Source organism: Pleuronectes platessa, chromosome 7 (genome assembly GCF_947347685.1).
Source record: "Pleuronectes platessa chromosome 7, fPlePla1.1, whole genome shotgun sequence".
Lineage (NCBI taxonomy): Eukaryota > Metazoa > Chordata > Actinopteri > Pleuronectiformes > Pleuronectidae > Pleuronectes > Pleuronectes platessa.
The window spans coordinates 4,436,943-4,460,898 of NC_070632.1; the positions used below are offsets into that span (position 1 = coordinate 4,436,943).

The following is a 23,956-nucleotide window of genomic DNA, read 5'->3' on the forward strand; positions in this document are numbered from 1 at the left end:
ATCTAATATCTAATATTAGGTACCATGACTTGATATCATTAACTATTTAAGGGTCAACAAGCTTCACCGTCAATAATACATGACAATTAATTTTTTTAATAGTCGATTGACTGTTAGTGAAACATACTCAACAGTCAAAACATGTTGAGTATTAACATTTCAGCCTGCAGGAGGTTAATCCGGCCGTGGGGGGGGGGGGGGGGGGTGCATTCAATATTAATTCACCATTAACATTTGGTTTCTTGATTAATGTCTCTGTGGATGTTTCCTCGTCTGGGAGGCGTCAGGTTTAGAAAGAGATTGTTTGTAGAAATATCTGGAAACTTTGCTTGATTTATATTTTATCTATTAGTTGCACATGCATTTAAATTTCATATATTGTTTTTTCATCAAAGACTGAGAAGACGTCAGCTGTTGTTTCGTTCACTAAGTGTTTTCTGTGAGTCACAGCTGGACGCCGCGGTCGACTATTCTCAGATCTGAAGACGTGTTTGATGCTCGCAGCTGGCAAACAAATATCTACCATTACCGCCGGCTGCTGTTCGGAGCCGAGACGTCTGAGTCGAAGACAAAAGGGACGAGACTGACAGGACAGCAGAGGACAGGAGCGGGACTATCTGCAAGAAGTTAGCGGGCGGATTGAAGAATGGGAGAGGGACACTTGACTGTCCAGGAATCAGGAAAAGACAGCGGTTTATATATATAAGTATAAAACAAAGCTGACAGGGAGGTAAATGTTCTAGCTTGGCTTTGTGGTTGAGGCTGATCCAGAATCAGGTCGATTTATGTCTAGAGTATGAAAACAAATAGTAAAATAAGTGGGAGATGACAGGAGCAGTTCTGCGAGAAACATTCTTCAAAGCTTCGATCGATGGAGATCGATGAATTAATGATTGAATGATGAATATGGAAGGAAGGGGGGATGGGGGGGGCAGGGGAGGGGGGGGGGGTTACAGTCAGTTTAAAACACTCTGGAACATATAAATGATCAATTTGCGTTTGTCAGCGGAGAATAAAAAAAGTTTTGGCTGTCCAAAGCTGCAGTCGAGCCACAGAGAAAACAGAGGAAAAGGATGAATGACAGGATGGATGAGAGGAGGAGGGGAAGTGAAGAAGCTGTGGCTCCACCATTCTCCTCTCTCGTTACTCTTGTTTAATCATTCTGTGTCATGCTCTTACATCTAACATCTCCCTCCGTCCTCTCTCCTCCACCCTCCGCAGCGTCCCAAACAGAAGTCTCTTGTCAAGTCCTCCTCTTCTTTCTTTTACCTCCTTCTTCTTCACCTCCTTTAAGGCCTCTCATTTCTCTTTCTCCATCCCCCACCTTCATCGTAATTTCCATCTTCCACCAGCTCCTCCTTCGGTTCCACCCCTCGCTCCTCCTCCTCTTCCTCTCCGGTCTCCTCTACATGGGAAACACCAGGAAGCCGGAGAAGGTGGAGTATTTCCATCCTCCCATGAGGTTCCCCCTCTCCAGTTTGAGGTAGGCCCGGTCTCCCTTCTCCATCTGGATCAGCACGCCGTTGCTGGCCGCCTCGCGCGTCACGTCCTGGTCGCCCGCGAACGCCGAGATCACCGGCCAGCCGTTGTGCATCAGGCTCACCTGGAAGAGGGGGAAGAGGAGAGAGTTTAAAGAACGAGGAGCAGGGAAAAAACAGAGGATCAAACACACGAGCATGGAGGTGGAGAAACAAGTGGAACAAAACACAGTGGAGCCATTTTCAGTAGGGATGGAATCGGCAGGGACCTCCCGATACGATACAATCACGATTAAATGGAAAACAGTTGAATCATACCTTTAAATACAACACAGTCAAATTTACTTAGAGCTTCACAAGTTTTATTTCAAATAAAACTGCACACAAACTGACAGATTAAGAAATGTAGGCCACTTAGGCTACTTTTAAACAATAAATAAAAGGTAAATTAAATTAAATGAATACAAGTTTACTTAAAATATCAACTTTGAAATAAACAAAAAGTAGGCTATGCTTCACTGTTGTTTGCATTTAGGCTTTGCAAAGCTAGTGCTTGGATAAGTTTAGATTCTTGTGCAAAAACAAGAGCTGATCAACCATATAAAACCAATACATATATGTTTTATAAAAAATTCAAAATAAAAATTAAAAAGGGAGGCAGCGTGGCGAGGGTTAACCCTAACCCGTCATTCACAAGGATTTTCCTCCCATTCCCTAATTTTCAGACACGAGAAACTTTGCCTCCCTCTCACTTGCAATCTGTGCAGGTGAGGGGGGGGGGGGGGGGGGCTTAACACATTGGCTTCCTGTGGAGAAGCGAACCGCAGCCTGGCTTCACGTGGAGTTCAACGTTCAGTGAACTTTGACCCCTCATACTCCTCCCATTCATGTCTGCCCTGAATTCTGCAGCTGAGATCACATGTTTTTGATAACATCACATCGACCTCAGCGACTAAAAGCTCTCTCAACATCTTCCTCTGTGTCTTCTCCGTGTGTCGCTTTTGAAATCCTGAGATATTTTATTTCAGGTTTGCGTCTGTCGAGTGTTAGAAGCCTCATCAACACGCCCACTCACTGGCTGCGAGTCCAAAAGAAGATCTCGTGCTACGTTCTCACACGAGCTCACTTGGAAGTTCTCCGGGGTTTCAACAGGAGAAACTCCAGAGAAGGTCCAGAGCCTCTCACTCACACAGAGCATTCAGGAGATTATCTGGAGTTTAGTCTGATGACGCTTTCATGTAGATTCAGATCGTGATGATTTCCCCCTAATTGAGCTGCAGGATTTGAGAGAATCCCTTTAAACAACAGGATATGAGATCTGCAGTCTGAGCACTTCCCAGATTTTCCAACACCACTTGGAGAAGATTTAACAAAGACGTTTACACATGGAGAATTACAGCAGAGCCACACTGGGTCTGACTCAACAAATGTTTCAATAGGGAATAACGTCTTCTTCTTACAAAGAGAAGACAGTGACGTGTCCCCCCCCCCCCTTCCCCCGGCCAGCTGACACACACACACACACACACACACACACACACAAATACAGACACACACACAGACACACACGCACAGCAGCTTTCATAATTTCTCTTTTGAGCAACAGCAGAAACTCAGGCGCTCCCTGGATTTGTTTCCCCCCCCCAACGCTCCACTAAAATAATGTTTTTTATCCCCCCCCGGTGCCGACGTGGTACTAAAACCAACTGAATTGAATTTGAGAGAAGTGTCTGTTTATGCAGGATCACACTTTATAAAGCCCGTGAAAAAACCCCAGTGAGCAAACCCACGGATTCTAAAAGAGGCACGGCACAGGGTGTTTGTTCTAACGCGCTAGTAGAGCCGGTTGAAGGCTGGAACACAACGTGTACTACGTGGCACAAGACGGTTAAAGAGCGGAAACAAGAGGAATTCATAAGGAATCGAGGAGCTGACAAATATGTTATGTCGGAAGAATAATAAACTGAAGAGGTTTAAGAGTTTAAAAGAAACACAAATCCAATCTGAAATGAAGAGAGAGGCCACTGTCCGGACGTGTAAAGGATGAGCGGGATGGATGGATGGATGGATGAATGGATGGATGGATGGATAGATGAATGAATGGATGGATGGATGGATGGATGGATGGATGGTTGGATACATGAATGGATGGATGGATGGATGGATGGACGGATAGATGAATGGATGGATGAATGGATGGTTTGATGGATGGATAGATGAATGGATGGATGGATAGATGGATGGATGGTTTGATGGATGGATGGATAGATGGATGGTTTGATGGATGGATATATGAACGGATGGATGAATGGATGGTTTGATGGATGGATGAATGGTTGGTTTGATGGATGGATAGATGAATGGTTGGTTTGATGGACGGATAGATGAATGGATGGATGGATAGATGGATGGATGGTTTGATGGATGGATGGATAGATGGATGGTTCGATGGATGGATATATGAACGGATGGATGAATGGATGGTTTGATGGATGGATAGATGAATGGATGGATGGATGGATGAATGGTTGGTTTGATGGACGGATAGATGAACGGATGGATGGATGGATGGATAGATGGATGGTTTGATTGATGGGTAGATGAACGGATGGATGAATGGATGGTTTGATGGATGGATAGATGGATGGATGGATGGATGGATGGATGGATGGATGAATGGATGGATTGATTGATGAATGTCCACCACAAAGACCGGTGAGACGTTTTTCTCTTATTTTAAATATTATTATCATGATATTTCTTTACCTTCAGGATTCACCAGTCACAGTTCAGTCAGACTTTCACCCAGTAAATGTGTTAAACTGTTGGTAACAGATGGAACACACTCGCAAACATCCCATAATTATACACTTCATCCACCTCATTTTTTACCTGATGGTCAGGAGAGAGAATGAGTGTAAGTCGAGTGTGTGTGTGTGTGTGTGTGTGTGTGTGTGTGTGTGTGTGTGTGTGTGTGTGTGTGTGGCAGGAGATGAAGAGCCTGCCACAGTGAAGAGCTCTCCTGGCTGCTCTGCTGCTCTGAACAACCAGCCTGTGATTAAAACACTCAGACTACACTTACACTCGCTTCTTTTATTTTTAATTATCAGGATGAAAACACAGCTCACGTAGAAAAAAACTTCTTCGCATTGCGGAAAAAAACATTTTGTTCGTTAAGGCCACAACATAATTTATAAATAAGATTGTGTTTACGGTTTATAAATCACAACACAAGTTATTAATCCATCATCCCCACTATAATCAGGATTTTTAGTATTTCTACAGCTTTGCCCAATGTCTCAGAAATATTAGTAGACATGAAAATAATTGGCTAATACATTCAACAATAAGCAAATAACATTTGTATAAATAACTGCTCTCACCACGATGTAGATGTAATTAAAATAGAATGGCACTCAGAGCACGTAGCGCTGCCAACAGTCAAACCACTTTCTAATTCACTAAACTCAGTCAATTTAATTTGGTTCTGCACAGAATTTCACACACTTATAAATATCAGTTCCCTTGATGCAAGAATTATTCTGTGAAATCAACAAAACATTTGAAGAAAAATCAAATCATTTAATCGTGGATCTGCCCTTTTGAAAAGATGTAATGGGTTCTTCCCTCAATAATATCACATCTTCCATATTATTCTACGTCAAGTGGTTTTTGCGAAACACAGAATGTTCTACACTTGTTGTAGATACTGTTTCCTGTTAAGAGTAATGTGTGGATCACTCAGTCTACGACAGAGTTCTGCAGGAAAGAGAAATCTCCTCCTGACATGTTCACTCAGCTCCTGCTCCTCAGCTCGATGGTTTCAAACTTCTCCTCCTCTGGTTCATGTTCGTCCTCCTTCCTCCGACTACAGAGCTGGAAGTGTGTCACGAGTCTTTAGAACAGTTCCATAAACATTACTCGCGGAAGGGAAGAGGTCACAGGAAGTTAGAGAACCAGAGTTCACAGTTTCACAGTGGATTTAATAAACTAAACTAAAGGAAACTCGATTGAGCGCGTCAGAGCTGCTCATTGGCAACGTCCTCACCTTCAAATACTCCAACCCACCATCATTTATAATAATGAAACACGTTATATGACAAATAACATATCTTCAGTCCCCTGGAGACATCATGATCGGGGTTATTGGATCTTTTATAGACTTTTTATAGACTTTAATTTGGATGGATTTATCATTTCAATGCTTGTTGACCTTCTTGACCATATGCTTCCCCCTCAGCCTCTGCTCTCCTTCTTTCACCTAAAGATGTCAGGCAGCACGATACAGACAGAAAATGCGCTCAGTGTGTACAGTAGCCCAGAAGTGCCAATTCGGAGAGCAACAGTGATCCTGGTTTCATAAATAATTTATTTGGTGAAGCTAACTTTCTGTGTTAAAATGGTTTCCACCCAAGATATCGGTTATAGAAATATGGGTTATAGAATTATGGGTTATAGAAATACAGGGTAATATTAGCAGATAACCAATAATGTCCCTGGATAACTCGGCCATTAGTAATACCACTCATACCAGAAGTCAGAGGAGGACACAGGCTTTAATGTAGCTGTTATAATCACTGCAGGCCTCTCACAGTTAAACGACTGCTTCATTATCATGAGCCGAGATTGATTACAAACATTATAATGTTTCCCACAGTCTTCAATCACCCGGGGACGACGAGCACAAATAATCTGAAAACCTGAAATTCAGATCCTGTCGTCAATAACTGACATCGCTGCAGATCAGACATGAGAAGTGACGAGTAGACGATTAAAACCATAACCCCCCCCCCCCCCCCCCCCCCCTTTGATGGAGGCCTTTCAGGGATGATGGAGGAGAAGAGGTGGAGGGCAGGTGGATGGAGGTGATCCCTTCTTCTCTTAACGTGATGCAAGTAATGCTTTGTGCTAAAATCACACTAATTAAGATATTAGGCAACAGAAAGACTCACAAGTAGGGTTGCAAAATTCCGGGAATATTCAAAGTTGGTTAGGGTTAGGAATTAAAGGGCATTAACGGGAGTTAACAGGAATTAACGGGAATAAACTGGAAATTGTGTTGGTAATTTACACTAACTGTATTTAAATTGTCATATACACACATAAATATAAATATTTTGTTTTGTCATAGGCTGATTTGAGCCCTGAAGAAACTTTGGGCACTTGACTATATGCTTCTGGATCTTTGTGTCATTCTCAACATAGGTCTTTGCACAGTATTTGCAAATGTACACAGCCTTTCCTTCTACATTGGCTGGGGCGAAATGTCTCCACACATGAGATTGGAAACGACTCCGATACTGATAAACATGTTGGGGGTTGAACCTGTGAGTCTCCACGTAATGACCCGATACCACGTCTTTTAAGTAATTAAGTGTCCAGCTGATAAAGCTGCAATCTTCTTTTTCCACTAATCACTTCTTTGCTGCTGCAGAACAGAGGCTGAGCTGTGCTGCTTTAATTCTGAAGTCATTCCAAAATGTTCCAAGTGTGACGGATATTACACCTCCGATCCGAGGAGAGGCACCAGTGTTCCCAATTACAACACCAGTGATAGGCCACACAACACCATCACTTACATGCAGGGTGAGTAGCACAAGATAAACCTTTCTGTATCAGAATGGGCAAAATGGACTCGGAGTATCTCTACTAAGAATCTCTCAACAAACTCTCTGCCCCAGCCGAGATCTCAGCCGGAGCTCAGCACTGCTACAACACAGATGATGGACACCAGGGAACTGCAGTTAGTAGGGAGGTAGAGAAATGCTCAGATAAAAGAAGAGCCTGGAGGGGAGGGGGGGCGGAGGGTCAGAGAGGGGGGAGCAAACAGAGACCGTGATGCAAGACCAAAAACATCCAGCATCACCGAGTCACTGTGAAACTCAGAGACACACAAACCATGCAGACCGACTCCATCACCTACATTCATGTTGAACTCACACTTACAAACTCTCTGCTACAGACTCACATTTACCTCCGTGTGCATACGACAAACACCGTCTCTGTTTTCTTCTTTCTTTTACTTAATTATTTATCACAGCTTCCTTGTTATCTTGCTTTTACCTAAAGCCGCCTTCAGATCTGGAGTCTGCAGCTCAACTAAGAGTTAAAATACTGGCTGTGCATCGCTGGTGTTAATAGAGAGAGAGAGAATGTTTGTGTGTTATTTGGCTTTTGTGGCAGAACTTAATGTGGAATATATTTCTAATTTGGAGCAAGAAGCAAGTAAAGTCGTTTTTTTTAATTTTGGGAATTGACCCAAATTCCAGTCATTGCTCAAATCGTTCTTAAAGCAACACTAGATAGTTTAATGCCTTAAGATAACAGATAAAATCATTGTGACGGTACACAACATGTAACATTACAACAACAAGAAAACAGAACGTGACAAAGAACGAAGCAGAATAAGAGTGAATATCGGAGCATACTACACTCGAGAGCTAAAAGAGGCCAGAGGAGCAGATGTCGACTTGTTGTTGTGTTTAGACAACTCTTTACTTTTGTGAAGTTATCGACTCTCTCTAGTTTATTATCAGAATCCAGGTAAACCCACTTAGATGGAGGTTGAGCGAGTTAGCCAATCACTTGGATGTGATTCGATACACATGATGACAGGACATCGATAACTTCCTTTCTGCGTTAGCGTCATATCTGTGTAATACTCTAATATTTAGTCAATTTGCATTAACGTCACATCGAAACTCAGCAATATAGATGATACAAAATTTGAGAAATTGCTGAAATTTACAGTCTCAAATGTGTACACTCTCTGTCTCTCTTACTAATCTGGCTACTCGCTATCGTCGCACTCTCACACACACACACACACACACACACACACACACACACACACACACACACACACACACACACACACAGGGTCAGTGTGTGCTGTATGCTATGGTGATGTATTGCTCTAATAAAGCTGTGACAGTGGCTTTGGAAGGATGAGACTTTGGTCACCACCACCACCACAACTACCACACACACACACACACGTGAATAAAGACCATGTGGTGGTTGTGTAGCCGTCTCCCACTTCCTTCCCCATTTCTCTCTCTCTCTCACACACACACACACACACACACACACATACACACACACGCTGTCAACTACACCCTCACAATTACCACCCATAAATATAAGAGCATGATAATAGGGCTGCGCATCGTGTCAGGCCTCGATCGATCCGCATTCATTAATGCATAAGCACCAATTAAGTGGCTGAGTAACAGAGCGAGGGAGAGACAGAAGAACAGAGAGGGGGAGAGACAGAATAACAGAGAGGGGGAGAGACAGAAGACACATGAAGACAGGAAATGAGACGGGGAGAGAAAGTTGGAGCGGAGGGACAGAAAACCTTGGACATGTAAAAGCTGTCGGAGGTTTCAGTGCAGCACTTAGAGCCGGCGACATGATGACAATCTGTTGTTGCTCCGTCAGGTCCGGCCCGGCCGACTGTCTTGACACGGAGATGACTCCTCCTCTTCCTTTTCTTTTTTATGTCTCTTTTTCTTTCCTTTCATCTCAACATCTTTTCCTTTGCGTCCTCAGTCCTTCTTAATCTCTTCCTTGTCGCCTTTCATTCCCCCCCTTTCCTCCCTCTCTCTCTCTCGTTCTGTTTTTCTTTCCATCTTTCACTGAGAGACACTTTGTCACCATGATGGATTCATACATAATGGGGTGTCTGTGACACTGCCCGTCTGTAAAATGGACGAGTTATCTGTATTGGAACTTTTCTGAAGTTTGAGGAAAAGTGAATCCGAGGTCGATGGGTACGGAATAAAACCAGTAAACCACTGACAGGAAGACTTAATGGGACTAAACAAAGACTGACATCTGTGTGTGTGAAACAGGAAAGATTAGATTTATAACATTTATATACATATGAAGTCTGTGACATTTGGAGAAACCTACAATCACGTTACCACTTCCTGTTGTTCCACCATTTTATGATTTAAACGTTTGGGGAAGTAAACAGAAAAGGTTAAGTTAGTTTTATCAAGTGGATCTTTACACATCATCGACTAATAACGACTTTATCGAGACATTACGTCCAACATACATCTTGAGTTTTAAAACTTGCTATAGTAAAATGCACAAAGCTACCAAAAACCCCTTTTAGTATTTTCTTTCTTATTTTGCAAAAGCTACTCCTCCTCATTGTTTTCACAACTCGACCCTCGAACCCGGATCATGTTTCGTCAAATCGATGGAAATCTCTGATTCCATCGGCTCTAGACCAAGACTCTGAGGTGTTAAAGGTCCAGACGCCATTTTAATAATCTCTATCAGCAGCTTTCTGCAGATGAACACAGAGAAAAAATGAATCAATCAATGTGTTCCACCTCTTGAGCTTTCACACACAGACTGTTGGACATGTGGGTTAGCAAAGCCTGATTCAGGATATCGGAGAAGACTGTTACACGTCAGTTTGATGTCCACGTGAACTTGTCTCATGTTAGTTTGATGGAACAAACCCGGTGAAGCTGTCTCAGTGGCAGATCTGCTGGTGTTGTGATCAATAAGGCATGATGGGTAAATGGTGATGCTCACTCAAACCATTCTTTCCCAAACTAGTTTCCCTAAAGTCAAAGTTTTGAGATGGAAAACAGTTTCTAGTAAACTGATTTGCATTTTTTTTTTAAAGAAAACCCTGCCGCAGAGGCTCTCACCTTGTTAGAGTCTGGAACATCTGGGCTGGCCAGCAGACTTTATTTAGGTCAAATGTGTGTGTGTGTGTGTCTGTGTGTATGTTTCTGTGTGTGTGTTTGTATGGTACTTTCAACAAGCGTTTCCTTTTGTTGTTATATTTCTATATCGTTGTCCTTTTTGAGCAGAAAACAACAATACGTGCTTTTTAGAAACACAATTACAAGCCTGCAACTCTCGGAGGGTCACAGCTGAGATTTGTTACCAGTTTTAATAAGCACTTTTTCTCAATGCGTTGAACGTTGAAAGATGAAGTTAACGATATTCTAAATAAAACGATTGGGAGGTTTGTGTGCAGAGTGTGTGTGACAGAAAACACAACAAGGGACACTGAGATTTTAATTGATCATGACTGTGAAAATAAAGAAAAACCTTGATGGGAACCTGACACAGAAGTTACACCTTAGTTTTTGTCAAGGCAACTTAACCTGACTACTGAAATAGCTGCCCTGCTTACAAGCACCAGAAACATCACCACAACAACCCAAACCACAACACATCCAAATTTCCTTAGTATAACAAAATAAGCCGCTCTTGTTGTCGACCATAGTTTTGTGCTTTTGTTAAGAAATAGATTATCTGGCATGTTTTGGCGATGGTACCAGTTTGAAAGTATCCTGTAGCGGAAAGAAACCTAAACAACAACCAACACTGAACTCTGAACCGTCCACACAATCAACACCACTACATGTTGTATACGTCAGTTGTTACACAAAAGTTGTCGCTGCCCTGCGACAGATCACGTTGTGGAGACGCTCCAGCAGACAGGAGACAGACAGTCTTTCTCTGGTCCTCTAATGAACTTAGAGGCTCCACCCCCGCCTCTTTACCTCTGCCTGCACCGTGTGACTGGAACTATTCTCGACTTTTATCTCATTACATCTCATGGTTTCTGAGGTTGGTTGAGAAGAAATCACATCAAATAAACTGTCCACGGTTCAATTTACTCTAATTGTCCATCGCAGACACGGTGGAGACACAGGGGACATTCAAAAGGAGGCACATCGGGCTGTGGTGTGGAATCTAACCGACTGACTGATTGAGTAATAAAGGGAGAATTATCTCATATAAAACAAATTGGTGATGAAAATGAACCTCAGCTGTAAATCTGACCCTCGGAAAAATCTCACATGAAGCTTGAATGTGTCCGAAGTGAATTCCTGAAGCATTAAGAGATTCCAGGAGGCAAGCGGAGCAAAGGTCAGAGCGTTACTGAACATCACAGAGAGGATCAGATCCCACAAAATGTCAGCAAATCATCGTCAGCCGTCGTCAATACCGCCGCGGAGAACGGCCTCATTAACTGGACAAAACCACTGAGCAGAGCTTTCAGCCGTCACATTAGAGAGAGAGAGAGAGAGAGAGAGAGAGAGAGAGAGAGAGAGAGAGAGGAGAGAGAGAGAGAGAGAGAGGAGAAACATGCAACTCTGAAATCTGTTGGGCAAATGTCAAACCACAGCAAATGATGGAAGTTAATTGAGATGAGTCAGTCGAGTTTCAGAGAGACACGTGATCCTTTATAACATTTACACCGAGTCGACCAGAAAAAAACCTGGAGGGGAATTAATTAAACCTTAAATATGGATAAATTATTTACATCCGATATGGCTGCAAGACAGAAGATAGAAGATGTAGATAGAGAACCAGAGTATAGAGTGAGCTAATCAGCAAAGAAAATAAAAACGCCTTCTGGTGCATTTTCTCTGCGGCGGTGATGACGTCATAGTCGCAGTATTATGACACAACAACAACAACAACAACAACGAGGTCGGCCGGTGGAGAAACACAATGAATGACCAACAATTGTTTTAAACGAAATAATACTTAAAGATAAAACAACATGTTGAACGTATAGATAACACATGTTTGTCTCAGTTTGTGCCCTGATGTTCTGCTTGTATATTTTCATTTGTACGTCAGGTTGGGCTGTTCCTGCTCCCTCCCTCCTCTCGTTTCTCTGCCGCAAGCGCAATGCATGATGGTAAATAAAGCTTGGTTAGTGACCATCGGTTGTGCACCACTCTTCACGATGTATTCTGAGAACCAATGAGTGAACTATAGAGGGATTTAGCTCACTACGTATTGATTAGTGAGTGATCTCGGACCCAGACGGTGATTTAAATTACTCCATCATCTGATTAACTCACCAGGAGACGGCAGCTGGAAACCCAGACTGGTCCATCAGGGCTCCACCCCCCCATGTGTGGTCCAGACTGCACCCCCCATGTGTGGTCCAGGCGCTGCAGCCGAGTTCCTCCCTGTCGGTCAGTTTGTTTCCCTGCTCGCCTGAACCGAGCTAATTCTCTGCCCTGCTTGTGCCTGAACTCCACAACTCCTGTTGACTTGAAGTCCTGCCACGTCCGGCTCCTTCTTCATCAGCTGTTCCCAGTTTGCGTTGCTCTAGCCAGCTCTGGTTTTTCTACTCTGCTCGGCTGCCTCTGCCACTTCACTCCCTCCCAACCCCCGGGAGCCTCATCCAAAGCCCAGACGTCTCCAGCCAAGTTACAAGCAAATACAATTCAAGTTCCATTAAAACCGCCTTCAAGTCATCTCTCGTTTTACATTAAGGTTCTGAACTGAACTGCTTTAAGATGAGAAGCAATCAGTGCAGCTTTCTATGATGCTCTGCCAAACTGAGAGAGACTGTGCCGGGGTTGATCAGATAAAAGGGAAACTATGCATCTGGCAGGCAGACTGCTTGTTCATGTGTTTGTGCCAACAGTGATATGAAACTGTAAGAAAGTTACAAACTGAAAATCATATCTAAAAATCCATTTCTCCATCGGAGATTTGACCGACACATGACATTTATACACCAGGAAACAAAACACTTGTGAATTACACATTAATAACACACTTCCAATAACATCCTGACAATAGGATGATTTTAATGGACACATTTCCACTACTTAATCTTATGACAATAAATCCATTAAAATAATCTATTCCTCTAAAGAATTCATGACATGCTTTAAAGTGAGCTTTCCTTTTTGATCTTTTTGAATATTTTTCCAAATTTGACTAATAGACTTGATCCTTCATTCCTGGATTCTTTATGCATTTTTGGTTGCACTTAATTATGAAATTGTCACGATGTCTATATCACCTTTCCAAATGTATATCAAGAAAATGCATCCACACATGTTTGGTGCATCCATAGCTGAAATTTGTCTTTCAAGGCAATAAAAAAATAATTTGAGTCCATAGAATTAGATGCCTGTATGGATCTAAAAACCATGCAATGATGTTCACCATGCTATCCAACTCGGCATGTTAGCATGCTAACAGGTGCTAGCATGTATGAACTTCTTGATCAAAGGATCCCAAAAGTCTGTGAGATTCATCCAGACTTATAATTCAAATTTTTTGCAAAATCGTCAATGTTTAGACATTTGAACTGCGGTGACGCTGGGGGAGAAGCCGGGCGTTCACCAATGTCAGTAGGTTTGATCCTCTGGAGACTTTGGATCTCTGAACTGGGACCAGTCTGCCACGTCTTTATCCACCAGTGCAACAAAGCTCACAAACAAGCAGCTGCAGCACACGAGGCCTGAAAACTCCCGGTCTCTGCAGTCAGCTGCAGACAAACTGACTCCTTTACTCCATCTTTTCTTTCTGCTCTCACCTGCCACCATTTTAAGTGAACATAGGAATAGATGAGGTGTTTCATTTGTGTCTTTGCTTCTCATTTCCCTGCATCTCCACCTTTTTAAAAAAGGTCTACACCGTCTCAGCCAGAACTTCAATTTAGTTTTTATGCTCAATTCATTCTGCTCCTTCTCTCCTCATGAAAGAACACGTAGACGTTCTTGCTGGTTACTCGTTTCCCTCACACAAAGCTGAAGTGGATTGGAAGTGTACTCAAATATCTCTCTTGATCCTGGTCCCTCTCTATAGATCTCACTGTCTTCAGAAATAATTTCCCCATCTTCCAGAGAAGACACCCGAGAAATACAGAGTAATATCTGCTTCACCATTCTCCTCGCCCTCACTCCCGCTTTGACTCTGAGGATTAATTAAACTGTGTTAATCCATGTCACGGTGATTGTGAAAATCAAATCCTCCCTCAGTCTTACATCAGCCTCACTTGTTCAAACACCATCTTGGCCCACAGCTAAGGTGACCCGGGGATATTAGCACCACATTTATTTCTGTCCATGGAGACCAGAAAACAAATGGCTCCGGTCAGGCAGCTGTTTGTGATCAGTGTGGAGTTGTTGTGTATCTGAGGTTCAGTGAATCATGTTTGGTGCCCAGATGTATTAACGAGGCTTGACCGTGAATATAAAAAATTATATGAGCAGGGTTTACATTTTTTTAATCTGGTAATAAAAGTGTTATACGGGTGTAGTTATTATTTTTATGGAATCAACTCACTATGTGTTGGATGTCAACGTTCATTCTGAGATCTTCTATTTGAAATATGTGTGTGTGTGTGTGTGTGTGTGTGTGTGTGTGTGTGTGTGTGTGTGTGTGTATATCCCCCATGTTCCTACATAAACGTTGGCCATTTGTCCATTTAGTCTACGTCTATGTTAGCTGTAGTGAGAAGCTGCAGAGGAATCAGATGATATTTAATAAACTGTTTGATGATATTTGAGGATGAGGCTCGGGCAGAGTTTCCTCTCAGTGGTTTTCTTTATACATATCAATATTTAAGAGTATATTTAAAACAGAATGAGCCATCGCTTTAATGAAATCCTGAGTATTCGACATTAGGATGTTGTGATAAGAGCAGCCTCATTCTGCTTACCCGCCCTAACATTAATTATAGATCATATGAAATATATAATTAATTACACTCTTAAAAAAGTGAAAATGTGCTTCTATTGTATACAAGTTAAAAAATAGCAGGCTCATAATGGAACCTGTGACTATTCGCTCAAAATAGAGTTTCCTTTATAACAGTACGAGCCTGGCAGACCACCAGGCCAATGAGATCCTGCCAGGCAAAATAAAACTGTTTAATGGTACAAAAAATAACGGCGATGACACACTGCTAATATCCATTGCTTTGGAAATCAATAATCATCTGTGTTTGGGTGCAAAGCTGTTCTTTGTGTCATGGACGCTGTCATTCAGCTTCTGTTATTACATCATTTCCCATTTTAATGCTGGTTTATATGTTGTTGTTTTTTTAGAAAAGCTGAGGATTATAATGAGAAGAGTCCTGACCCACACGGTGCAAGAAGAAACAACAACGCTCATGATGTAGTAAACTGAAATAAGACCGAGCCATGTTTGTATCACTAACATTCTTCTTGCTGTAGAACAAGTAAAGCAAACACACAACATTTGCTGTTCTGAAGAAATATGGAAAACTACTTCCTGGCCGCAGTGACCCTCCATAAAAACCTGTTTATTGGAAACCAAAGAACAAAACCTGGGTTAAAGCCGTGAAACATTTAAAAGGATTTCGGATTTCTACTATAACTGTAAAATGTAAAGTACGTTCTTTCAAAGCCAAACAGTGCGTGAAAGGTAGAATCTGTTTTTATCAGAGGCTGGAAGTCACCAGGTTTTCCTCTCTCAGCCGGGAAATGATAGAAATGATAGAAATAGAAAGGCCTTAATACGCAGCTCCTTTAACCCGAGGCTTTTAAAGATGCCTTCTCCAAATCCTGAAATACTGTCGTAAAATACCAGCAGCTCTCACTGCAGAACCCCAGTAAACAAAACTGTGAGATTTGCTCTCCTCTCCGATCAGTGCTTTGTGGAAGTCAGTCTACAAAAACTCACACTATGTCCGATACTCAACGTTAAGGTCTTCAAAGAGCAGAGGAGGATCCACTCTCATTACCTCGATGACCAATCTAATGACACTGGGGAGTTCCAGAGTCTGATCTGTGAGCCCCCCCCCCCCCGAGCCGCAGGGACCAGATGCTCACTCTGCAATTTACTCTGGGATTTCAAATAGAAATCCTTTATCGAGAGAGTCTGGTAAATGGGATATTCAAAATAATGTACGTAAGCTATCCGTAATTGGAAGTATAAGGGCGTTGTGGGAAGGGAGGGGGGGAGGGGGGGGGCAGAGTTCCCTTTAGATCGGTGAGTATACGGTATTTAATTTGAAATACTTGCATTTAATTGCCAGGCAGAAAGCACAGGGAGACATAGATACAGACAGAGAGGATTCTGGGGGCATTTTGACTCCCACAGCGGGGGTCAGGGCTCGACAGACAGAACCCTGCACAGGAAAGTATAACTGATGAGAGCTGGAAACTAACTGTTTGTCTTCCCTTCATCTACACAGCCTCCACTGATCAATACGTACTCATGATGTCTGGTTTTTCCTCCCATCCCTTTCCTCGCCCCTGCCTGAACCTTCCTTTTCACTTTCCCTACCTGTCCACCCTCTGTTATTCTCTGACTCTGCCCTCTTTTCTATTTATCTTTCTTACATTCCCCTCCTCATTTTTCCTCTATCCCTGAATATCCACATCTTCTCTACACTGTCAAATCGTCTTTTTCTCTTTCTTTGTCCCTGAATGTTTTGCACTCGCTCTCCTCTCCCTGCTGTCTCTCATCTCCTGCGTGCACCGCAAGCAGCCGCCTCTGAGGCAATCAAACAGTGGGAGTTTTCCACACAGCAGATGTGCTGGACGGATGGCGGGATGAGCGGGAACAGGTGGAGAGTGAGGAGCGCACGGGTAGGAAGCTCGGAGGAGAGGGGGGGGGAACCCACACCTGTCGGCTTCACGTCCAAAACGTGAAGGATAAACGGCTTTTTTTGAAATCTTCAAGGTCAGTTTTCCAACGCCGCTATTTCCGAGTGGAAAAGAATTTAAACTGAACAGGACGTAATGTGGCCCAGTCAGACATTGAACTGGTTTTTCCAAATTAACTACATTAAGTTTCTCCATTTCCTCCTCGTCCATCGCTCTTTGTGGTTCTCCTGCATCTCACACTCGTACTAAGACAACACAAACAAATTGGCACAAATGGCAGCGCTAATGCTAATGTGACAGGCATTAGCGCCACTGCGTTCTGCACGGTGCGCCAGACTTAATTACCTCCGCGCCAGGAGTCAAGTGTTCGCCGTCCGTGCTCTATTTTGCGTTCAGTCACACGAAGATGACTGGGAGAACGTGCCCCCCCCAGCCCCCCACCCCCACACGCCTACCTTCCTCCTCGTTGTTGTTATTGTCGTCGTTACCGCTGCTGCCATGCTAATTAATTCAAGACTGCAATAATAAAAAGTATAAGTAGCTAAACCTAATGCCAAAGCCCCGGGGACCCGGCGGCATAATTTGCACAACAGTTTAATTTGCAGGGATACGTTGTAATTAACACTGTGCGGCTTGTAAAGCATCATTATCTGCATGTTAAACACTGGAAATGGGCTGAAGGCTGCTCCAGTGATTTCTGTCACTTGACACATTAGAGGAATACAGACACTGTCATAGGTGAAACGGTCTGTTAGTTGGATGAAAGACGAGCTGTGGCTGTTGTCCCTGCAGGCTGTGTGTGTGTGTGTGTGTCTGTGTGTGTGTGTGTGTGTGCATCCTTGTGTGCATTAGTAAGAAAAGGAAAAGAGCCTCCCTGTGTTTGCTCTGTTTCAAAATTCAGTTAATGTTTTAATTTTACTTAATATCCACAGTTCTCTGTCAGCCCGCGGCCTCTCTCCTCGTGAACCGAGGCAGAGGAGGAGGTTGTCCGTGGCCGTTGAGAGTGAAGCTGCTGCACGGAGCTTGCCACAGCACGCCGTCCTCCTACCGGCTACACACGCCTGCCTCTGCCTCTGTCCTCTGTGCGTGTATTGATTAATTAAGATTGAGCCGGCGGGTGGCAGGAGACTCGCTTTCATCTGTCCGCCTCCATCGGCGTCTCCAGGGAAAGAGATCTCAAACATTTACAAAATGACTGCCAGTGCAGATGATATTCAACTTTTATGAGGGGAAAACGATGGGGGGGGGGGGTCTGCACACACAAACACACACACAAACACATAGACACACATTACCTGTATAGTTTGGCGGTTGTAGACTTTCACCACATGGAAGTTAAAACTGTAAATCCCTTTGCGTGGTGAGATGAAATTACTTCTCTCCTCGTCAAAATTCTTCCCGACGTTTACAAGAACCTGAAAGAAAGAAAGAAGGCAGAGAGAATTTCAATTTACAAAACTGCTCATTTGTGCGTTTGTCTTTCAGAGGACTTTTTGAAGAGGTCATTGCAAGATCATATGTGTAATTATGGACAAAACAAAGACACAATCTGCATCTTTAAATCATTGAATCCAAAACATTTTCATAAAACATGTGATTGCAAATAGACGAATATAAAAAGATTGTCCTCTTCCCCACATCTTATTGCCATAAAAGGTGTTTCAACATTGTTTAGATGATTGAATTTATGATTTAGTAAGAATCAGGCCACATTATTTTACATGTACTGTTTTACATTACATTTCCAGGATGTCCTTTTGTCCTCTGGAGGACTCCGAGGGCCCCTGTGGCCCCCGGACCTCACACACTCAGACTCCCTGATGGAGGAATAACTCTCTGCTTTAATCGAGGCTCTTCCTCACTGTCAGAACACCCAAACTTTTATGAGGGAACGAGAGCGAACTTAATCAATCTTTCAAATGAAATTTTCAATTATGGATTTCTGCGGCTAAATGTCTGGTTTTATGGACGGAGGCGAGCTGTGGCGCGTAATTGAACGGCAATTTGAGGGCGAATTAACCTTTAACGGGAGGCGGGTAGGACCTCGCCCTCGTGACCTGCCGTTACTAAATTATTTGGCGAGATGTCAGTTCCCATATCGCGAATTGTCAGCACAGAAAGTTGAAATATTCAGGAGGCTCGCCCACCAAGATATTCCTTTCACAATCACTTTGGAAATGTAACAGCAATAAAAAGAGTCACAGATTCATTTCTGCAGAGACTTTTCAGTGGAGCAGCGGAGCAGCTCCTGGCGTCTGTCCACGAGATGCAGCTGCGCGTAAAACCAGCTTCCATGGCATAAATCCATCCTCTCATTTAACCTGGATTATTCGGTTTTAGTGACTTTTAAAAAACTCTTATACATCACGTCTGGAATTATGTATTAGCCCTATTTAATAATAAAAAGAAAGGCACATTCATTTCAGCTCCACATTTGCTTTAGTCGCGGAGTGCAGCTGTTCAGGAGATGCAGCTGCGCGTAAAACCCTCTATGGCACAAATTCATCCTCTCGTTTAACCTGGATTATTTGGTTTTACCGACTTTTCAAACGTTGTATTCAACATTAACTTGAGCTTCTACTGCATTAATATGCACATTCAATGTTTGCAGTTTTTTTAAGAATCGTGTGGAACAAACCTCGCAGATTATTAAATCGTCAAATGTGCATTAAACACAATGTATTATGGTTTCTGGAGCCTCTGAATATTACATGTTAGACCTGAACTTCACAGATTATAAAGATATTTAACATTCATCACTCCCAGCGTGAAAACATCGAACACACTCCATCTGGAACTTCACGTGCGCTGCTCTGCACCATCGACATTAAACTACAACAATGACAAACTTATTCTGCTTCTCTTTTGATATTATTATTTTACATTAGAACTGAACAGAGCAGGTAAAGCATATATATTTATTTTGTCTCATACCCGGTCGAAGTAGATGACCATGGTCCGGTTGCTCATCTCGGAGGGCTCGTGGTTGGTGTTGCGCACCGCGGAGAACGCCACCTTGGCGCTGCCGGAGCGCACGGAGATGCCGAGCGCGGTGCCGGTGGGGTCGGCGGCGGGGTTGGAGTCGCACACCACCAGACACTTCCCCTCCAGGATGATCGGTTCCGTCTCGTTCTGCGCGCGGGCCGGAGCCGCCGCGAGCCACACGGCGCCGAGCAGGCAAAGCGCCAACATACCGGAGCAGGAGCAACTTCTCCGCGTCGACGGGTCTGGTCTGATCCTCCTTAAAACAAAGTCAGGCGGAAGGAAGCGGGTCCCGGTGTTTTCCTGTGATGAGGCGCGAGGAGGTCTTTGATTTAAGGTGGCACTCCGTTTTCTTTACAACAAGCAAACTGTCTTCTTTCTGTGAGAGGGAACCAGACTGTTTATTTGTTGGGGGGGCTTCTTCCCTCCGCTCGGTTTCCCACTTTTCCTCACTTCTCTTTCTTTTTATTTTAAATTCTTCTTTTTCTTTGCTGTCACCTGGAGACACGCGGGTTACGCGGGAGTGGCGCGCGCTGCGGAGGGGCCCTGCACGAGTGACGAGGCAGCAGAAGTCATAGCGCGCGGGAGGGAGCTCCGTCGCGCGCGCCTGAATTATTGATATGTGAGATTCAAACACAAAAGGCTCGCGAGGAAGAGGGGGAGCGGCGCGTGCGAGAAGCAAGATGCTCCCGCCCCTGCTCCAACTCTTCTTCTTCTTGTTTTTTTCTCTCTCTCTCTCTTTTCTCAGACCCCTCCCTCCATCTCTCCATCCATCCTCCTCCTCCTCCTCCTCCTCCTCCTCCTGGTAACGGAGAGCCATCATCGGATTAGCGCGTGCGCTTCTATGATGTTTTCCAATCACTGCGCACCGACCGCCCCCCTCCCCGCCTCCAAGTTTATCTAGCATCTCTCCCTCTCTCTGTCTACCTCTCCTACCTGCGTTTACACCTATTCTATCTATCTATCTGTCTATCTATCTATCTATCTATCTATCTATCTATCTATCTATCTATCTATCTATCTATCTATCTATCTTATCATCATGGAAACTTGTTCTCTTCCTCTCCTCTCTCACATTATCCTTACAGCAGTTTACAGGTGAATCCATCCCTCCATCCCTCCATCCCTCAATCCCTCCATCCCTCCATCAATCCATCCTCTGCTTGTTTTAATTCCCCGCATCTGACAAACTTGTTATTTCTCTCACACAGGTGAACAGCAGGAGAGGCTTTCCATCCGTCTGTCAATCTATCTACTATCTATCCATCAATCCCTCCATCCATCCACCCCTCCCTCCCTCTCTCTCTCTCTCTCTCTCTCTCTCTCTCTCTCTCTCTTCCTTCTCACACTTAAATCTTGTTGTTTTACAAACTGTGTATGTCTCGAACACAACATCCTCTCAGTAGTTAAGTGGAAAGCAGGAGTGCCCTCTATCTATCTATCTATCTATCTATCCATCTATCAATCTATCTATCTCTATATCTATCTCTCGCTCTTTTAAATCATCTTACAAACACACACACACACCTCTCAGCAGTTTACAGTTGAACAGCAGCAGTGGCCATCCATCCGTCCATCTCTCACACCGAGCGTCTTACTACAACTTGTTCATTCTCTCTCAGTCTAACACACACACCACTCTAAGCACAGCTCTGCACTCATGATGTAATCCACGAGTCAACATCATCATCACCATTAGCATCACTATAACCGCGACTGATGCAGGCGACCTCCTGAAAGTGGAGCCGCTCTGTAACCAACAGGAAGTGGTATTAGGGTGTAGGAGACCAAACCTCTCAGATGTGTAAATACCTCCTGAAGCTATGTTAAACTGGGATTCTACAGCAAACCAGTGCAAACAGACGTGGAGCAGTGGAAACACTGTAATATCCAAACTGTAAGATATATTCAGCTTCTATGAGACCATGGCAGCTGTGGAAGAAACCACAGGAAGGTGCAGCAAGGCTTCAAGTCCCAATGAGCAGCACTGGGAGACAAACCAATGGGGGGGTAGATTTTTAGATCTACCGTATAAGAGCTTCAGATCATATCTTCAGTCCTGTAGGATGCAAAAAATACTTTTCTGATCTGTAGAAGCTTCGGAATCTATCTCGTTTACAAACTATCTAATATTTGTGTAGAGATGTTGGAGAATGGGTCGTTGGACCATCCTCTTGTTGACCTTGACCTTTGGCCGATCACCTCCAAAAGTGAATCATCTGGATATAAACTCTGAAATAATATTCTAGTAAATTGTGGTGAAGATTCATCCATGTGTTGTTGAGTTATCTTGTACATACACACACACACCAGAAAATCATAACGAGCTGCTACAGTTTTTAAGATTTTTGAGTCATGTTCATATTTCTATTCTTCTCCTTTGCCTTCCCATCTCTTGTCTTTGTGTCTTCTTGTCTTTCTTTCTCTCCCTGTTTCTCTCCTCCCTCCCCCTTGTCATCCCTGCAGTTTTCATCTCTGCTGCTGTTTCTCTCTCCCGGGGGTTTTCCTCAGCTTCTAATACCAGCTGATAGTGAATGACAGGCCAAAAGGACTTATCCGAGATGCAGGACGCAGGGGACGAGCTACATCTACTCTCTGTCTGTCTCTCTCTCTTTCTCTCTCTCTCTCTGTCACTGACTCAAACCTTCTTTTTTCCTCTCCTCCTCACAATCGCTTCTCTCTTAAACACACCGGTGTTAGTTTATCTGAGGTCGTCAGTCACGCAGGAGGAACAGAGCTCGTTGTTTGTCAGGGTGACACCGGACTGACAGACGGGAGCAAGCTGCCACCTCCACACCTACTTTCTCTGTGTGTGTCTGTGTGTGTCTGTGTGAGAGTGTGTGTGTGTGAGAGAGTGTGTGTGAGTGTGTTGGTTTCTGCTCAGCAAAGATTAAAGAGCGACCATGGGTGTCATATTCATTGCCTCTGGCCTGTCTCCATTCCCCAAACTGCCTGTCTGTCCACCTGCCAGCCTAATTACCTGTCTATCTGTCACACTCAGCTGTCTGTCTGCCTGTCTGTCTGTCTGTCTGTCTGTCTGTCTGTCTGTCTGTCCGTCTGTCTGTCTGCCCGCCGGCCGATGATGCTCTCTAGCCTCAGACTCTGAGGCTGCGCAGAGCTGCCGTGACATTTAGGAATTGAGATCACCAAAGTTCATCTTTTATTTGGAGGGTAAAGAAGGACACAGGGAAAATGATCAAATCAAAACTAACGTGAGGTTAAGACGAGGAAAACACGTTATTCCAACGTTGATTAATGTGAAAGCTTCAGGAAAACAAAGAGGAAACAACAGCCTGCGTAAAGTGAAGGGAAATATGTCTTCAGTAAATCGGCATATTGTTTGGAAAGAGTCCTCTCATCGTCACTGGACTCAGAAGTGGAGTCTGGAAGCTGATTAGGTGTGAACACGCAAAAAGAACAAATATCACTTGTTCTTTTTACAGACCTGTTCTTGGATTCATTTGTACTGTAAATGAAAGTGAGATTTTTTTTTCTGATGACAGCATGTGTACACCTGTTCTCCCGGTGTAATTGTCAAATTGGTTTTGATGGTGTGTAGAACAATGGCTGTAGAAGAAGTGTCTTGTTGTACATGTTGAATATTATCTTACATGTGTCGAGGTGTCGTTTCCCATGAGCGGTGCAGAAATGACTTAAAGCACAAAAGAGGCTGAACAACAGGAAGAGCCGCTTCGTTCTAAAATAATCCCTGTGAAGCTACTGAAGCTACACATGTGGATCCGTTGAAGAAATGCAGCTCTCAACATCTGTTCTCTCTTCAGTCAGTTAAAAAAAACAAAAAGATGTGACAGAGGAAAGAGTCGTCGCCTGGGGAAAGAGTCGAACCTCGGCCTGGATTGAAACTGATCAGATCTCTGTCCTAACCTTTTAAAAAGCTTAGTTCATAGATTCAATTAAAAACTCCTTGGAACTATTTATCTGTTTCAATTGCCCTAAATATACAGTAAGTGACTAGAAAGACTCTCAGATGATTGTTCTCGGAAGAAATGTAGCACCTGAGGTATAAAACACTATCATAGACGAGACGTAAAGATAAAGATAAATGTGGATAAAAGTGTAAACAACATGAACAAAGAGACGCACACACTCTGATTT

The 23,956-nt window shown here is 43.5% G+C and overlaps 1 protein-coding gene across 1 annotated transcript; it reads right to left on the reverse strand.

Annotated features, from left to right (window-relative positions):
* Positions 1–1,308: 1,308 nt before the first annotated feature.
* cbln1 (cerebellin 1 precursor) lies at positions 1,309–20,426 on the reverse strand. Its single transcript, XM_053427677.1, has 3 exons — positions 19,793–20,426; positions 18,154–18,273; positions 1,309–1,603 (listed from the first exon to the last, which is right to left on the reverse strand). Exons 1-3 carry the CDS (start codon positions 20,048–20,050, stop codon positions 1,406–1,408), a joined length of 576 nt encoding a protein of 191 aa, XP_053283652.1. The 5' UTR covers positions 20,051–20,426; the 3' UTR covers positions 1,309–1,405.
* Positions 20,427–23,956: the final 3,530 nt, after the last annotated feature.